Genomic DNA, 16,702 nt, shown 5'->3' with positions numbered 1-16,702 from the left:
GAGGGGCCGACAAGAAATTGCTGAGTGTTGAGGAGGGCAGAACCGGGCACACACAGCTGTGCACACTCCCCTCATCCTCAGAAAGGCCTTTTCCCTGTGACGTCCCAGCGTCTGAGGGCTCTGCTGAAGAAATGGCACTGTGCGAGCTGGGAACTCTGAGGAACGATCCAGGGATGCGCAGCCACATCTGGGGACTGCCTTCTCTGGTCTGTCTCCCTCTTTTGACTTTGAGCAAAGATCTCTAGGGCTTTGGAGTTAAGCCTCATGGCCCCTCGCATGTTATTGCCATGTGAAGAAAAAGAGCCTGCAAAGATGTGCGTGGGATTGAATAAGAGCAGGAGAGCTACCCACACAAAAACAGACCGTGATGATAAGCAAATGTTAATAGTGCCTGTCACAGAATGGTGGGGTTGTGGATTTTTTTTTCCTGTAGTTTCCACATTTTCTACAGTGTACACATTTATAATGAAAGAGAACAGTAAACGTTTTTAAGTAAATTGTAGAAGTAGACCTCTCTCATTTGAAGATCACCCTTCCTTGCCATCCACTCCTCCACCCCTCCCCAGCAACCATAAATAAAAACAAAAAACGAAAACCTGTTAGGAATTAGGGCCATCAGGACTGGGCAGCAGAGTAGCCAGGGCAGGGTGGTGGGAGTGCCTGACCTTGAGTGTCACTATGCTTTCACTGCTTTCAATATTCAGTGCTTTTTCTCAGGAGGCTGATGTATAGGAAATAAGTGAGATTTCTGTCACTCTTTTCTGCATAAGGCTAGGAGGAGGGCTTCTCTATGTGTTACCTTGTGGTTCCCCTCTGTCTCCCTCTGAGATGGGGAGGGCAGGCCTGTCCCTGTTCACCAGGCAGGGAACAGCCAGCGCTAGGCCTGAGCTCAGGGCCCTGGGTGCCCACACTGTGTGACATGGAGACTGGCCCAAGTGGTCCCTTCCTACTCTTGAGGTGCTGGTTCTGATCTTGCTGTCCCTGATCTAGTCCTGGAGGGCCCATGTTCTGGATGGACCCTTGAGCTGGTGCCCGTCCCCCTGCTGCACCCCGCTACACCCCAGCAGAATGTCCTGAGCTGGGTGTCCCTGGGTTCACTCACGTGTCTTCTTTCTCTTGCAGCGCAATGTCCCTGCTCTTCTCTCGATGCAACTCCATCATCACAGTCAAGAAGGATAAGAGACACATGGCTGAAGTGAATGCTTCCCCGCTCAAGCACTTTGTCACCGCCAAGAAGAAGATCAATGGCATTTTTGAGCAGCTGGGGGCCTACATCCAGGAGAGCGCTGCCTTCCTTGAAGGTGAGACAGGCAACGCACTCAGCCAGGCCCACTCCTGTCAGCTTCAGTATTTAGGTGGCAGGATTTGGGGATGGGGAGGTACAGCCCTGCTCTTGAGGAGCTCATGACCAGATGGGTTGTCACCTTCAGCGGTGCTCTGCTCTCGGAATCATGCGGAATTGGACTCCGGGGAGATTGGGCCAGGAAAACAAGGGACCTATCATTGAAGAATTCTACGAACTCTGTTCCATTTAGTCACGAGGGGTAGGTGAATCGTATCCTCATCTAAGAGACAAGCAGATTGAGGTTTTGAGAGTTGTTTGATACCTTGTAAGTGACACAGTAGCCTTTACCCAGGTGTCTCTGACTCCAAAGCCCAGGTGTTTTCCTTGGCCCGGTCTGGCTGCCATCAGTCCCGGCACTGTCCGGGTGTTGGTTGTTCCTGACCAGGGTGTTCTCTCACTGATATTTTTAGACAACAGGACTATGAATAAGAAACTTGTGTCACCAGTACCTTTTCCTCTAGTTACTAATTTGAGCCCAACCTCTAATCCCTGCTCTGTCAGCAGGGAAGGACTGGTTCCCAGGGCCCCACTAGGTCTGAGCGCCAACTCCAGCCACTGGCTTCTCAGACTCCCTCTCTAGAAGGCACACCTTGGCTCCAGGTCCTGGGATTGTCAGTGAAGACCCAGTAGTTGAATCTTATCTGTCCTTGGTTTCCTCATTTGTGAAAGAGGGGCTCAGGTGAGACCAGGGGTTTCCAAATTCTAGTCTGCAGAACCCTAAAAGTTCAATGGGAATGCCCCTGGGACACACTGCTCTCCACTCTCTGCTTTCCACTGGAGCACCTTGGCTTCTGGTTGGGTTACATGTCAGGCTGCTACTTTAGGCTCCCTTTAAAGAAAGGCAATAGTTCCAGTACTATGGTGTAAATGTTTGTCCCTCCATGTTCACATGTTGGAATCCTGAGGCCCAAAGTGTTGGTGTTAGGATGTAGGGCCTTTGGGAGGGGATTATATCATGAGGGTGGAGCCCTCATGAATGAGATTAATGCTCTTATAAAAGAGACCCCACAAAGCTCCCTCGCCCCCTTCCGCCACGTGAGGATACAACAAGAAATCTGCCACCTGGAAGAGGGCCCTCACCTGACCAGGCTGGCACCCTGATCCGAGACTTCCAGCCACCTGCACCGTGAGCGATACATTTCTGTTGTGTCTAAGCCACCCAGTCATGGTATTTTGTTCGAGCAGCCCGAATGGACTAAGAATGGACTCTTTATGCCCTGCCCTCAGCGTGGTGCTTGAAGCAAGAGAGGCGTTCCCAAAGTATTTGTTAAATTTAAAAATCTGAATTTCAAGGTTATCAGATTGGTGGTTGTAATTATTCCAGTTTATTATCTGTTTGTTTAGCAATAGTTCTGGTGTGCCTGGCCCTGTGCCTGCAGAGATGGGACAGACCACGGCCCTGTCCCGCCGGAGCCCAGACTAACCCTCTGTGATGCTCTGACTCACTCAGATGGTTCTGTGGACGAACACCGGCTTAATTAATAATGAAGGTGTTTGTGTGACGGCATCCGGAGTGGGTGTTTTGGTTTCCCTTTTGGGGAAATATGAAGCCTCTCGTATTGGGGGACTAGGAGGGAAAGCACTGGAGCAATCCTGATATGTATTTGGGGTTGTCCTGGCTAGGGAAGGGGATGGCTACTGCCTTGGGACTGTTCTCTAAAGGGCAGGTAACAAGAGCTTGTTGGCGTACTGCCTGTTTCTTTTGAATGTAGCCACAGGCTTAAGAGCCAGCTTCCTCCGGGGCGCATTCCAAAGGCCACACCCAGGTGCCCACATAAGGGAAGAATGTTGATGGGTCTGAGTAGGGGGTGGCCAGTGGATGGGGGAGGTCTTGTTGGTTTGCTCACTTCCTTTCGTGGCAACAGCTGCAGGGGAAGCTCACTGGGCATCTCTGAAATGCACTTGTCGTGTTCTGGATGCTGTGGGAGTGCTCTCAGTGCTGGGGCCTATCAGCCCAGTGGTTCACAAGTGCCTTAGTCTGTTTGGGAGGCTGTAACAGAAATACCATAGACTGGGTGGCTTGTAAACAACAAAAATTTATTTCTCACAGTTCGGGAGGCTGGGAAGCCCAAGATCAAGGTACCGGCAGATTTGGTGTCTGGTGAGGGCCAGCTTCCTAGACTGCTGTCTTTTCTCTGTATCATCACATGTAACCACACGGCAGGAGTGGCTGGCTAGCTCCTTGGGTCTCTTTTGTAAGGGCACTAATCTCAGGCATGGGGTCTCCATCTCTATATACAGTTGACTCTCGAATAACATGAGTTTGAACTGCGCGGATCCACTTATATGTGGATTGTTTTCAATAGCAAATACTGTAGTAGTACAGAATCCATGGGTGAATCTGTGGATGCAGAACCGTGGATACGGAGGGCTGACTAAATTACATGCTGAGTTTTGACTGTGTGGAGAGTCGGCGCCCTAACCCCCGTGTTGTTCAAGGGTCAGCTGTACCATCATACCGTCATCACATGGGGGCACATAAACATTTAGTCTATTGCAGCAAGAGTGTGCTGAAGGGCAAACACCCGTCTGCTGTCCAGCCAGCTCATGACCTTCCTCGTGTAAGTACTAGATGGGATGGGGTCAGGATCTTGCTCAGTTGCCCCCATCTGTCATAGTATGTTATCCATCTGCCTGTCAAGGGCCCTGGGGAGAAGCAATGCAGTGATCCTAGTATCTGTTTGCTTAGCGAACATTGTGCACCTGCTGAGCGCTGGGTGCTGGAATCAGACAGCTTGGACCTCACTTGGTAGGTGGTGCAGACAGGTGAGCTAGGCGGTTACCCTGTGGTGAGATAAGGGCTAAGATAGGAGAAGTACAGGGTGCTGTGGGAGCATAAACAAGGGGACCTGACTCAGGGGTGGTCAGGGCAGGCTAAGTGGGAAAGAGCCAGAGCACCCCGAGGCGGTGCATTAGTTCTTCAGAGTGGGGGAGGGGCGTGGGGAAGCACTGAGCAAAGCCCAGAGCAGTGGCGAGTATGGGGATGTGGTGAGGCAGCATGCGAGGCAGCGGGTGCCCAAGACCTGGCTGGAGCAGTGAGCGGGGCCAGAACAGGCAGGGCCTCGTGAAGGTGCACAGGGACCCGGTCCCAATCCCGGCTCTGCCATCTGCTAACTCTGATGGGTACATGCCGTGGATTAAATGAGACCGTATTTGAAAAGTGATCAGGGACTTCCCTGGTGGCGCAGTGGTTAAGAACCCGCCTGCCAATACAACGGACACGGGTTTGAGCCCTGATCCAGGAAGATCCCGCATGCCGCGGAGCAACTAAGCCCCTGAGCCACAACTACTGAGCCCGTGCTCTAGAGCCCACGAGCCACAACTACTGAAGCCCGTGTGCCACAACTGCTGAAGCCAGCTTGCCTAGAGCGCATGCTCTGCCACAAGAGAAGCCACTACAATGAGAAGCCTGTGCACCACAACAGGGTAGCCCCCGCTCGCTGCAACTAGAGAACGCCCGCACGCAGCAACGAAGACCCAACACAGCCAAAAATAAATAAAATAAAAATTAAAAAAAAAAAAAGAAAAGTGATCAGAACAGTGTCTGGCATATAGTGAGAACTTGGTAAGTATTTGTTAAGTAAAAAACATATAACTTCATTAGGTACCGGCCCCCATTCTTAGCGATTTTGTGTTTTAATCCATTTAATCCTTTCACTAGTCACATGAAGTAGGTACTGTTGTTATCTGTGTTTTAAGGGTGAGGAAACTAAGACCAGGAAGGTTCATTTGCCTGGGGTCACAAAGAGTCAGGAAGAGGTAAGAGCCAGCGCTTCTTGCACTGGAACCCAGGCAGTCTTGCTCCCAAGCTGTGTTCTTTTTTTTTTTTTGGCTGCGCGGCCTGCGGGATCTTAGTCCTCCCACCAAGGATCGAACCCACACCCCCTGCAGTGGAAGCTTGGAGTCTTAACCACTGGACCGCCAGGGAAGTCCCCCAAGCCGTGTTCTTAACTGCACTGTGGCCCACAGTAGGGAGTAGCAGGGAGCCGTGGTGGTGGACTCTGCCTTCTAGACTTGTGACTGTGGAACTCTGACCATGGGGTGAGCCATTTTCAATCTCCACCTCCAGACACCTACAGGAATGCGGAACTGGACCCTGTTACGACAGAAGAACAGGTTCTGGACGTCAGAGGTTACCTGTCCAAAGTGAGGGGCATCAGCGAGGTGCTGGCCCGGCGGCACATGAAAGTGGCTTTTTTTGGCCGGTGAGTCTCAAAGCCCTCATACCTTCTTTCTTCCCAGCTGGGGGCAGGCAGGGAGGCAGGCACTTTGTGTGGGATCGCAGCCTGAGGGCCCCAAGGCAGAGAAGCAGCTGGCATGCTTCAGAGTTCAGTGCTGTCCTTCTTATTTCTTTATTTTTAACTGTGGTTAAATACACATAACGTAAAATTTACCATCGTAACCATTCTTAAGTGTACGGTTCAGTTTTGTTAAATACATTCACATTGTTGTACAACCATCGCCACCATCGATCTCCAGAACTTCTTCCCCTTGGAAAATTGAGACTCTGCCCGTTAAGTAACAACTCCTGTTCCCCTCTCCACCCCCCCCGGCAACCACCATTCTCCTTCCTGTCTCTATGAGTCTGACTACTTGAGGTGCCTCAGGTAACTGGGATCACACAGTATTTGTCTTTTTGTGACTGGCTTCTTTCACTCAGCATAATGTCCTCTAGAATCATCCATGTTGCAGCATTTGTCAGAATACCTTCCTTTTTAAGGCTGAGCAGTATTCCATTGTACGTATATACCATATCGTGTTTATCCATTCATCCATGATGGACACTTGTTGCTTCCACTTTCTGGCTTTTGTGAATAATGCTGCTATGAACGTGGGTGTACAAATATCTGTTTGAGACCCTGCTTTCAATTCTTTTGGGAATATACCCAGAGGTGGAATTGCTGGACCATATGATCATTCTGTTTAAAAAAAATTTTTTTTTTGGCCGTGCTGCACGGCATGCGGGATCTTAGTTCCCCGACCAGGGATTGAACCCGTGCCAACCTGTGCTCCTTGCAGTGGAAGCTCAGAGTCCTAACCACTGGACTGCCAGGGAAGTCCCCTGTTTTTAATTTTTTGAGGAACTACCCACCATATTGTTTCCCATAGTGACTGCACCATTTTAATTCCTACCAGCAGTGCACAAGGGTTCCAGTTTTTCCATATCCTCCCAATACTTGTTTTCTGTTTTTTTGATAGTAGCCGTCCTAATGCGTGTGAGGTAGTATCTCTTGTAGTTTCGATTCGCATTTCCCTAGTGATTAGTGATGTTGAGCATCTTTTCATGTGTTAGTTGGCCATTTGTATATCTTCCTTGGAGAAATGTCTATTCAAGTCCTTTGCCTACTTTTAAATTGGGTTGTTTGGGGTTTTTTTTTAATGTCGTTTTGGTGTGGTTTTTTTGTTTTTTGTTTTTGAGTTGTAAGAGTTCTGGATTTAATTCCTTATCAGACATATGATTTGGAAATATTTTCTCTCATTCTATAGGTCGCCTTTTCACTCTGTTAACTGTGTCCTGTGATGCACAGAAATATTTTATTTTGATATAGTCCAATTTATGTATACTTTTTTGCCTATACTTTTGATGTCCTGTCTAAGAAATTGCCAAACCCAGTGTCATGAGGCTTTTCCCCTATGTCTTCTTCTAAATGCTTTATATTTTTAGCCCTCAGATATCCTTCTTGTTACACTTTGAGGTCTGGTAGGCACCTCTGGAATGTTTGCTACAGTACCAAGGACTTCTCCAGTTCTCGGTGGGCACTGACTGGGTGGCCTACACAGTGAACTCAATTCTGACATGCTGCCTGGAGGTGGCGGCAGACCCCCCAGGTTAAGAGCCCGGTCCCTCAAGACGCCCCCGCTTCAGGTGCCATTCGGAAACCTGGGCGTCTGACCCACTGGCTATAGATCAGAGGTTCCCACGACCTCCTCCTCTTAATTTGCTAGAGCGGCTCACAGAGCTCAGGGAAACATTTACTTACATTTACTGGTTAGTATATAAATATGGGATACTGTAAGGGATACAGGTGAAGAGGTACACAGGGTGAGGTCTGGGAGGGTCCTGAGCACAGGAGCTTCTGTCCCTGTGGAACTGAGGTGCACTGCCTTCCACCCTGAAGCTCATCAGTTCTCATTGTTCAGAGATTTTATGGAGCTTAATCCACAGCGCCCTCCTTCCTTTTCCTGGAGGTCAGTGGGTGGGGCTGAAAGTCCCAACCCTCTTATCACTTGGTCTTTCTGGTGACCAGCCCATCCTGAGGCTGCCTGGGGGCCCCACCTCAGTCACCTCACTAGCATAAACAGGTGTGCTCAACAGGGGCTCCTTATGAGTAACTAAAGGCACTCCTACCACTCAGGAAATTCCAAGGGTTTTAGGAGCTCTGTGCCAGGAACTAGGGACAAAGACCAAACATATTTCTTGTTATACCACAGCACCTTTAAAAAAAGTAAAGCTCAATACAGGAAAAAATAAAGACACCCAGACGGGTGGATGCTGTGTGCACAGTGGTAGCCTGAGGAATTGGCACTCTGCCACCCCTGCCCCTGGTCACCTCAGGGGTGGCCCTCAGACCTCTGGGCTGTCATTTTGCATCCTCCCCTCAGAGCTGTGGCCCTGGCTTTGGTGAGCTGGAGAGATGAGTCTGCAGACTAGAGCTGTTTTCAAGAACCAGAATGTCGGAAAGGGGTGTGATGGGCAGGAATGCTACAGTAATCTGCCCTGTAGCAGGCCCTTATCAGCTGGGACTGACAGGTGGGGCTTCATGTTTGGGAGGAGCGTGATGGGAGAAGAGCAGCAAAATTGGCCTTTTGTAGAAAACCAGGGACTTTGGGGTCATTCAGCTGAGGTCACTCAGACTGAGGAAGACACCCTGGGGGTGAGTCAGTGGTTCCAAGTAGAAGAGGAGGGGTGGGTTATCCCTCGGAGTCAGACAGGTGGTCTCCAGAGTGATGCTGAGAGCCTCAAGCTCGGTGGTGGGCTCCCTTGAGGGCAGAGAGCGTCTGCATGCTGGCGCCACACCGAGGGAGCCCCTTGTAGCCTGGTTTGCCGTGATGAACCAGGAGCACATCACAGACACGGGTCACGGGTGTTTGTCCAGCATTTTCATAAACACAGAGAGCCCTCTCTGCCTGTCTGGGCACACGCCGCATCACTGTGGAGGACAAGACTTTGGACTTCCAGGCTGTAACTTCTTAGTGACAGCCTGAGACGCAGATAGCGGTAGCTTCACTGACAGCCAGGATTTCCCCGTAGGACGAGCAACGGGAAGAGCACTGTGATCAATGCCATGCTCTGGGACAAAGTGCTGCCCTCCGGGATTGGCCACACCACCAACTGCTTCCTGCGGGTGGAGGGCACAGATGGCCACGAGGCCTTCCTCCTCACGGAGGGCTCAGAGGAGAAGAGGAATGTCAAGGTGAGGGGGCAGCGCCGGCTCGGCTTTCAGCCCTGGGCATGCTGGCGGGTTAAATCCGGGCTTACACCAGCCAGCGCATCCACTGTGCCAGGACCACTGGAAGCTCTAAGGAGAAGGCAGTGCCCTCCACTGTGGTGGAGTCTGGGGGGCCCTGTCCTAGCCTGGCTGCTTGGGAGTTGCGAGAGCTTCAGGGAGGGTCTGAAACCCGGAGCGCCTGAAGTCCGGATTCACAGTCCTTGTGAATTGCTGGGCAGGCCTTTTCTCTTTGTGATGAAGAGCATATGTGCCTTGTTCTTTGGCGTGTTGCCAGAGAGCGATCCCTGCATTTGCTCTGTGATTCTGACACGTCAGCTTGTGGCTTGCGTGTTTTCATCTTTCCGAGAGCCAGCTGCATTCTTGGTTGGGGCCAGATGCTCATTTTGGTTCATAAAGAATTAATTAATGCAGAAAACCCTCTGCTTTAGGACAACATCCAAGAAAGAAACTCAAAAGAGGAGTGAAGAATAGTTGGTTCTTATTGACAGCTCCCAGCTCTTGACTTTTTTATGTGTGAAATGAAAGAAAAAGGGGTAGCAGATCAGGCAGCAGTCTCAGGCCATCGTGCTATGGCCACATGGCACTGGAAGTCTCCAGGCTGGAGGCTCTTCCTCGGCCCTGATCTTTCTTTCCCTGCTGCCCCATCAGACTGTGAACCAGCTGGCCCACGCCCTTCACCAGGACGAGCAGCTGCATGCCGGCAGCCTGGTGAGTGTGATGTGGCCCAACTCCAAGTGTCCGCTTCTCAAGGATGACCTTGTGCTAATGGACAGGTAAGAGGGAAGATGCCTCCCCAGGAGGTCCAAGCTGGGAGGGCACCAGCTTTCCATTTCTGGATCATCCAGGCCAGGATCCCCTAGGTCCTGTTGTTGCTCTGCTTAGGTATATTGCTTTTCAGACTGGCTCAGCCAAATCTTCCTGCCTCTTGGATTTCCTCCGGGGTCTGGTTACTGTATCCCTGCGCAGGTGTCAGGGCCCTGAAGATGTCCCACTGATGGTCTGTGAAGAGGGATAGGGAGGTGCTCAAAAGTTGGGAAGGTTCTCAGCCTCAACCCAACATTAGCCTGTTTACTGGGGGCGGGGGGTGGAGCTTGCGGTGGTGAGGTCCATGTTGTATTTTATTTTTCCCAAAGGAACACTTTGCTCCTGCTTTGTGGACAGGCTGTAACCATACCAAGAAATGCAGTGCTAGGGTGCTTGCCAGACTCACATAAATACAGAACTTCACCTTAATCGTATACCCCCAAAGTAAAGTTCAGATCATTAGGTTTTTATAAAAGTGATAGGTGCGTATGGCAAAAACCACATTTTCAGACAGTCTGGAAGGATATGAGATGAAAAGTAAAAATCCCTCCAATAAGGGCCAGGCCCAATTTCTCTCCCTTCTGTAGCTTTCTCCTCCTTTGCCTGGCTGCCTCAGGTCTGTTCAGAGCAGGAAGAATGGGGCCCATGGTCTGTGTGTCTGGTGACAGTTTATCCTTGTCACCTCTAGCCCTGGCATCGATGTCACCACAGAGCTGGACAGCTGGATTGACAAGTTTTGCCTGGACGCTGATGTGTTCGTGCTGGTGGCCAACTCAGAGTCCACCCTGATGCAGACGGTAACCCCTCTTCCGCCTTTTTCCCCACTCCGAGGACCCAGCTCGGGGGGCGGGCTGGCAGGGCCTCGGCTGGCACAGCTCCTCCCCCACTGAGGTCTTCCCCCCCTTCCAGGAAAAGCAGTTCTTCCACAAGGTGAGCGAGCGCTTGTCCCGCCCTAACATCTTCATCCTGAACAACCGCTGGGACGCGTCCGCCTCGGAGCCTGAGTACATGGAGGAGGTGGGTGCCTCTTTACCCAGCAGTTTGGGGAATGCCACCCCATGTGTCTACCCAGACCCTCTTTATGCTCTCCCAGGCCACATCCCTGAATGAATTTCAGCACCGGAGAAGTCCCGGTGTTCCTTGGGGTCGCTGATGGCTTTAAAAATACCCCTTCGTGGGAGTTCCCTGGCGGTCCAGTGGTTAGGACTTAGTGCTTTCACTGCTGAGGTCCCAGGTTCAATCCCTGGTCAGGGAACTAAGACGCCACAAGCCGTGCAGTGTGTCAAAAACAAAACCAAACAAAAACAAAACGAAAAAACAAAAACAACTCTTTGGGACTTTCCTGGAGGTCCAGTGGTTAAGAATCCGTGCTTCCACTGCAGGGAGCACGGGTTCAATCCCTGGTCCGGGAACTAAGATCCTGCCTGCTGCGTGGTGCGGCAAAAAAAAACAACAGCAGCAACAAAACGCAAACCCTTCACTTCTCCCATTCGCTTTCCCAGACCCCTCTACTCTTCAAAAGGCTTTCTTCCAGGTCTGAGAAGCATCCCTACCACGTTAGCTGCTGCACCCTTGCTTGCTCTCTTTAGTTCATAAAGAATTAATCATTATAGAACAGGCTTAGCTTTAGAAAGACATCCAGGAAAGAAGCTTAAAAGAGGAGTGAAGAATAATTGGTTCTTACTGACAGCTCAGAATGCTTTACTTTCTATGCGTGAAATGAAGGAAAAAGGAGTAACAGACAGGTGATATGGGGTGATGATAAAGCACGTAGTCAGCAGGCTGACGCTGGGCAGTGTGACTGGTAAATTCCCTAACCCCTCCGGTAAATCCTCACCTGTGAGTTGGATATAATAGATAGAGTTGTTGAGAGGATGAAATCTGTTAACTTTGAGAAAAGGCCTGGCACGTGGCAGGTGTCCGCAAGAGGCTGTCATCACTTTTAAGTTCCAGCAGTAGAACCCTAGGGCTTCAGAGCTAGGAGGGATTTTGGGGTGCAGCCACTCATGTAATAAACGAGGCCCAGGGAAGACTCAGCTTGTCAGTACAGAGTCCAGGTGTAGGTTTCTTGACCAATCACCCCCCCTCCCCAGGTTCCTTTCCTTCTGGAGCGCCAAAGTGAGACACTCTGTAGGCTCTAACAAGACAATTTGGGGCACGTGTAAGCATTTCAGCTTGTTGATGCACCAGCTGTCTTTGACAGGCTGTACCCCAGGGAACCCCTGTGACCTGGGTTCTGGGGAGCCTGGTGGCTGGAGAACAGATGGTGGGAGATGGTCGCTGCATGTGTGTTTGTACCTTTTGAACCCTGAGCTGTGTGAACAGATTATCTGTGTTTTAGAAAAGAAGCAGTTGGGGGCCGCGGGCTCCATCAGGAGGGGCCCACCCACACCCTGCCTGCTCACGTAACGCCCGTCTGCTTGGGCTCCAGGTACGGCGGCAGCACATGGAGCGCTGTACCAGCTTCCTGGTGGACGAGCTGGCCGTGGTGGATCGAGGCCAGGCTGGAGACCGCATCTTCTTTGTGTCTGCCAAGGAGGTGCTCAACGCCAGGATCCAGAAGGCCCAGGGCATGCCCGAAGGAGGTGACGATGGAACCAGCTTCTTGCTTTTCCCTAACATTTGAGTCGTTGGGTCTCATACTAAGTCAGCCAGTAGAAACAGTTCTGAGAACGAGGTGGTGAGAAGAGCCCTGAGTGAGAAGCTCTCGGCTGCGAGTTATTTCTGGACTAATGTGGTGCAATTCTCCTAGGGGGCGCTCTTGCAGAAGGCTTTCAAGTGAGGATGCTTGAGTTTCAGAATTTTGAGAGGAGATTTGAGGTGAGCACAAGCCTTTGATCCTGGTGTCTGGCGATTCTGTGCCTCCCCGGCCCTTTCCAGCCGTGTCCCTGGCAGTGGATGCCGGAGCCTGGCCCTTGGCCGGTGGCCTCTGCCTCCCTCTGTGCCTCTTGTCTCTTCCAGGAGTGCATCTCCCAGTCGGCTGTGAAGACCAAGTTTGAGCAGCACACGGTCCGGGCCAAGCAGATCGCGGAGGCTGTTCGCCTCATCATGGACTCTCTGCACGTCGCGGCGCAGGAGCAGCGGTAAGAGCCCCGGAGGTGACAGGAGGGAGCGTGGCAGTGACCGCCTCACCCCTGCCTGGACCCGGCCCAGGGCCAGAGCCTGGCCGCCAGATCGGAGTCTCAGGGCTCCCTCCAGGCCCCGTTCGAGCCACGAGGAGCAGCCTGGTGAGGAGGCCGTGGGGCGTCTGTCCGTCCCACCTGGCCTGTGCAGTGAGGTTCCCCACAAGCCCGCGTTGGCGGCCTTGGCCCAGCGCTGCGCCGAGCACTGCAGCCGTTCTCAGAGCCTGAAGCACGACATACTTCTTTTTTTTTTTTTTTTAATTTTTATTTATTTATTTATTTATTTATTTTTGGCTGTGTTGGGTCTTCGTTTCTGTGCGAGGGCTTTCTCTAGTTGTGGCAAGTGGGGGCCACTCTTCATCGCGGTGCGCGGGCCTCTCACTATCGCGGCCTCTCTTGTTGCGGAGCACAGGATCCAGACGCGCAGGCTCAGTAGTTGTGGCTCACGGGCCTAGCTGCTCCGCGGCATGTGGGATCCTCCCAGACCAGGGCTCGAACCCATGTCCCCTGCATTGGCAGGCAGATTCTCAACCACTGCGCCACCAGGGAAGCCCCAGGACATACTTCTTAAAAATACCCTTTTTTTGGGAGAAATTAAAATATAGGAAAGATATACAGAGAATAACATACCGTGCTTCCATTGCACAGAATTGACAACATTTACTTTATTTTTAAGTTAAAATAAAAGACATACAGCAGAAACTAACACAACATCGTAAAGCAATTATACTCCAATAAAGATGTTAAAAAAAACCCACAACAACAACACAGAAAAAAATGTTGAATACCCTTTGATTCTTCAGCCCCTGTCCCAGTGTCCCTCTGCCTACTCCTCAGAGGCAACTGCAATCCTGAATTTGGTGTGTAGTCCTGTCATTCATTAAGCAGTACTTTTTATGTAAGTTCTGAAGAATACATAATGTTGCTCTGCAAGTGCTTTAAATGTACAGACACAGGATCATGCTGCACCTGGCTTCTCTTTCCACTCAGCATTGTTTTTACCCTTTGTCCTTGTTGATACCTATAGATGGAGTTTAGGACTATTAGCTGCTATAGAGTAGTCCACTGTGAATGTACCTCCTTTTCCTGTAGATTGATTTTTAGATTTCATTATTTTGCTATTGCAAACCCTGCTGCAGTGGATGCCAGTCTGTGTGTCCACTTGTGCACATCTGCAAGAGTCTTTGTAGCATTAATTCCTGGAGGTGGAACGTTTCGTCTTAGGGTATATGCATTTCAGTTTTACCCAGTTTTACTTGTGGCTTTCTGAAACATCTGAACCCATCCGAGGTCCCACCAGCAGTGTATGCTGGAACTCCCGTTTCCCTGACCCCATCAGTAATTCAGACTTGGGGCATTTGGCCAGGCTTCTGGGTAGCGTAGTACCTCTTTTTTCTTTTTCTTGATTATACTAGTGATTTTTTTCTATATTAATTGACAGAGCTTGTTCTAAAGCCCCTGAAAGCGCCCTCCCCTGTCTGTCACCACCACGTCTTCCAAATTTGGAAAACTTGAGTGAGTTTTTGGCGCCGTCTCTCCCTCATACCTGGGAAGGGGAAGAGCAGGCCTCCGGGGACATGCGTGGAACCGCCAGGATCGCCGCTGGGGCCCACACAGGCTTCCCCGCGTCCCCTCTTGCTTCTCTGCTTAGTCACGTGGGGACCTGCGTCGCGTAACCAGAGCTCTTTCTTTCAGGGTTTACTGCCTGGAAATGCGAGAAGAGCGGCAGGAGCGGCTGAAATTTATTGACAAGCAGCTGGAGCTCTTGGCGCAAGACTACAAACTGCGAATTAAGCAGATTACGGAGGAAGTTGAGAGGCAGGTGAGACGCGGGAGAGGAAGCACACTGGGGAGATTTGGACTCCGAGTAGAGGCTGGGGAGCTAGAAAAGTGAAAACGCAGACATCCTATTCCTTGGGGGCTCCTCAGCCTTCCAGGAGGAAGTCGTGGCCCTGATTCAAGAACGTGGCGCCTCCCTGGGTTTGCTCTTCTATCGTGTGACCCTGGGCAAGTCCCCCCTCCTCTGGGCCTCCTCCTCCATATCTTACCGGGGTGTTTGGTCAGCCAGTCTCTCATATCCCCTCTACCTCAAAAACTTTAATTCCGTAGATCAGCTGAGGACACTGCATGGGTGAGGGGAAAGATATCCAGTGTGTTAGAGTCTGTTAGACTCTCTCCTGGTGCTGCAGAATTGAACCACGTTCCTCCTTGACACTTAACCAGCACGCTGCTTCTGCTGTAGGTGTCCACCGCGATGGCTGAGGAGATCCGGCGCCTCTCTGTGCTGGTGGACGAGTACCAGATGGACTTCCACCCTTCCCCAGTGGTCCTCAAGGTTTATAAGAATGTGAGTCATTAAGCGGCAGGTGCTCTGGGCAGGGGCTCCCCTTATTTCCTGTCGGCTACTGGAAGGAATCACCAAGCAGACAGCAGTTCAGCCCCTGCTGCTCTGAGTCAGGGCCCCTCAGCCAGGGACACGAGCCCCAGGCTCCCATGTGGCCTGCCTGCCGCCGTTGCCTTGTGGGCCTGGGCTGACCAGCCTCGGATTTCCCTGTCCCTGGGCTCCCCAGAGGGAACCGCTGGCAGAGGGCGCCACTTCCCTTCACCTCTCTTCTGGCTGCAGGAACTGCACCGCCATATAGAGGAAGGACTGGGCCGAAACATGTCGGACCGCTGCTCCACGGCCATCACCGGCTCCCTGCAGACCATGCAGCAGGAGATGATAGGTCAGTGCTGCGGGGGCCTCGGGACCTGCTCCCTGGGCTGCCCAAAGGTCAGTTTCAGGCCAGTCTACAGAAGTAAGGGCCTTTCCTTGTCTGTCACCTTTTATGATGAGTCAGCTCCATACCTTGGGGTTCTGGGCATGTGTCATGAGTTCATTCTACACATAGACTTGGGGGGTTGGTGGTGGGGGGTCCTTTTTTTTTTTTTTAAAATAAATTTATTTATTTATTTTTGGCTGCGTTGGGTCTCTGTTGCTGCGCGCGGGCTTTCTCTAGTTGTGGCGAGCTGGGGCTACTCCTCGCTGTGGTACGTGTTCTCATTGCCGTGGCTTCTCCCGCTGTGGAGCACGGGCTCTAGGCGCACGGGCTTCAGTAGTTGTGGCGCGTGGGCTCAGTAGTTGTGGCTCACGGGCTCTAGAGTGCAGGCTCAGCAGTTGTGGCGCACGGGCTTAGTTGCTCCGCGGCATGTGGGGTCTTCCCGGAGCAGGTCTCGAACCCGTGTGCCCTGCATTGGCAGGTGGAGTCTTAACCACCGCACCACCAGGGAAGCCCCCGTGGGGGTGTCTTGTGTTACCACATGGGACTAGCAGAGGCTGAGAGTTCGGCCTGCTTCTTAAATCGCACGTTAGCCGGTGTGGAGCCTTGGTTTGCATCCCCCCGCCCACTGGCCCGCTCTTCCGGGCCTGGTTCCTGGGCCTCACCGTCAGCATCCTGGGCCGCAGCGAGTGTTCTGAGGCTCGGCCCTGGCGTGGCACGGGGCTGAGCTGCTGTGCTTTCTCCGCATTTCTGTTCCTGACAGACGGCTTGAAACCCCTCCTTCCTGTGTCTATGCGGAGTCAGATAGACTTGCTGGTCCCTCGGCAGTGCTTCTCCCTCAGCTACGACCTGAACTGTGACAAGCTGTGTGCCGACTTTCAGGAGGACATCGAGTTCCATTTTTCTCTCGGGTGGACCATGCTGGTGAATAGGTTCCTGGGCCCCAAGAACAGCCGCCGGGCCTTGATGGGCTACAACGACCAGGCAAGCGAAGTCTCGCACCCTCGGGCATCAAGGGAGGTCAGTCTGCACCCCAGGCACACAAACTGTTCTGAAAGGGGTGCCCTGAGGTCACAGCCGTGGCATGTGGGCCACCACCACGGTCAGGTTTTTGCCACAAATCAACCTAGCTTTATCCTAAGCACTAATATTTGTGAAATTACAAACGCAAGCCGCATTTTTTTTTCTATTACACGTTAAAGTGAGCATGTAACTATTAAA

The 16,702-nt window shown here is 51.7% G+C and overlaps 1 protein-coding gene across 2 annotated transcripts in view; it reads left to right on the top strand.

Annotated features, from left to right (window-relative positions):
* Positions 1-16,702, top strand: part of MFN2 (mitofusin 2) — a 28,253-nt gene that overhangs the window by 5,146 nt on the left and 6,405 nt on the right. The window contains exons 3-15 of one of the 2 annotated variants that reach the window (XM_061184942.1): positions 1,123-1,301; positions 5,415-5,550; positions 8,598-8,760; positions 9,445-9,569; positions 10,289-10,397; positions 10,510-10,617; positions 12,032-12,185; positions 12,353-12,420; positions 12,562-12,683; positions 14,418-14,544; positions 14,965-15,069; positions 15,346-15,448; positions 16,245-16,465. In XM_061184942.1, the coding sequence (XP_061040925.1) occupies positions 1,127-1,301; positions 5,415-5,550; positions 8,598-8,760; positions 9,445-9,569; positions 10,289-10,397; positions 10,510-10,617; positions 12,032-12,185; positions 12,353-12,420; positions 12,562-12,683; positions 14,418-14,544; positions 14,965-15,069; positions 15,346-15,448; positions 16,245-16,465 (1,716 nt within the window). In that variant the 5' untranslated portion in view covers positions 1,123-1,126. Of the gene's footprint in view, positions 1-1,122; positions 1,302-5,414; positions 5,551-8,597; positions 8,761-9,444; positions 9,570-10,288; positions 10,398-10,509; positions 10,618-12,031; positions 12,186-12,352; positions 12,421-12,561; positions 12,684-14,417; positions 14,545-14,964; positions 15,070-15,345; positions 15,449-16,244; positions 16,502-16,702 lie in introns of both variants that reach the window. The other variant, XM_061184941.1, reaches the window with a different exon arrangement.

Source organism: Eubalaena glacialis, chromosome 3, assembly GCF_028564815.1.
Source record: "Eubalaena glacialis isolate mEubGla1 chromosome 3, mEubGla1.1.hap2.+ XY, whole genome shotgun sequence".
In the NCBI taxonomy this organism is placed as follows: Eukaryota; Metazoa; Chordata; class Mammalia; order Artiodactyla; family Balaenidae; genus Eubalaena; species Eubalaena glacialis.
Note: the sequence above shows the minus strand (reverse complement) of the source record. Positions and strands in the feature narration are given on the sequence as shown.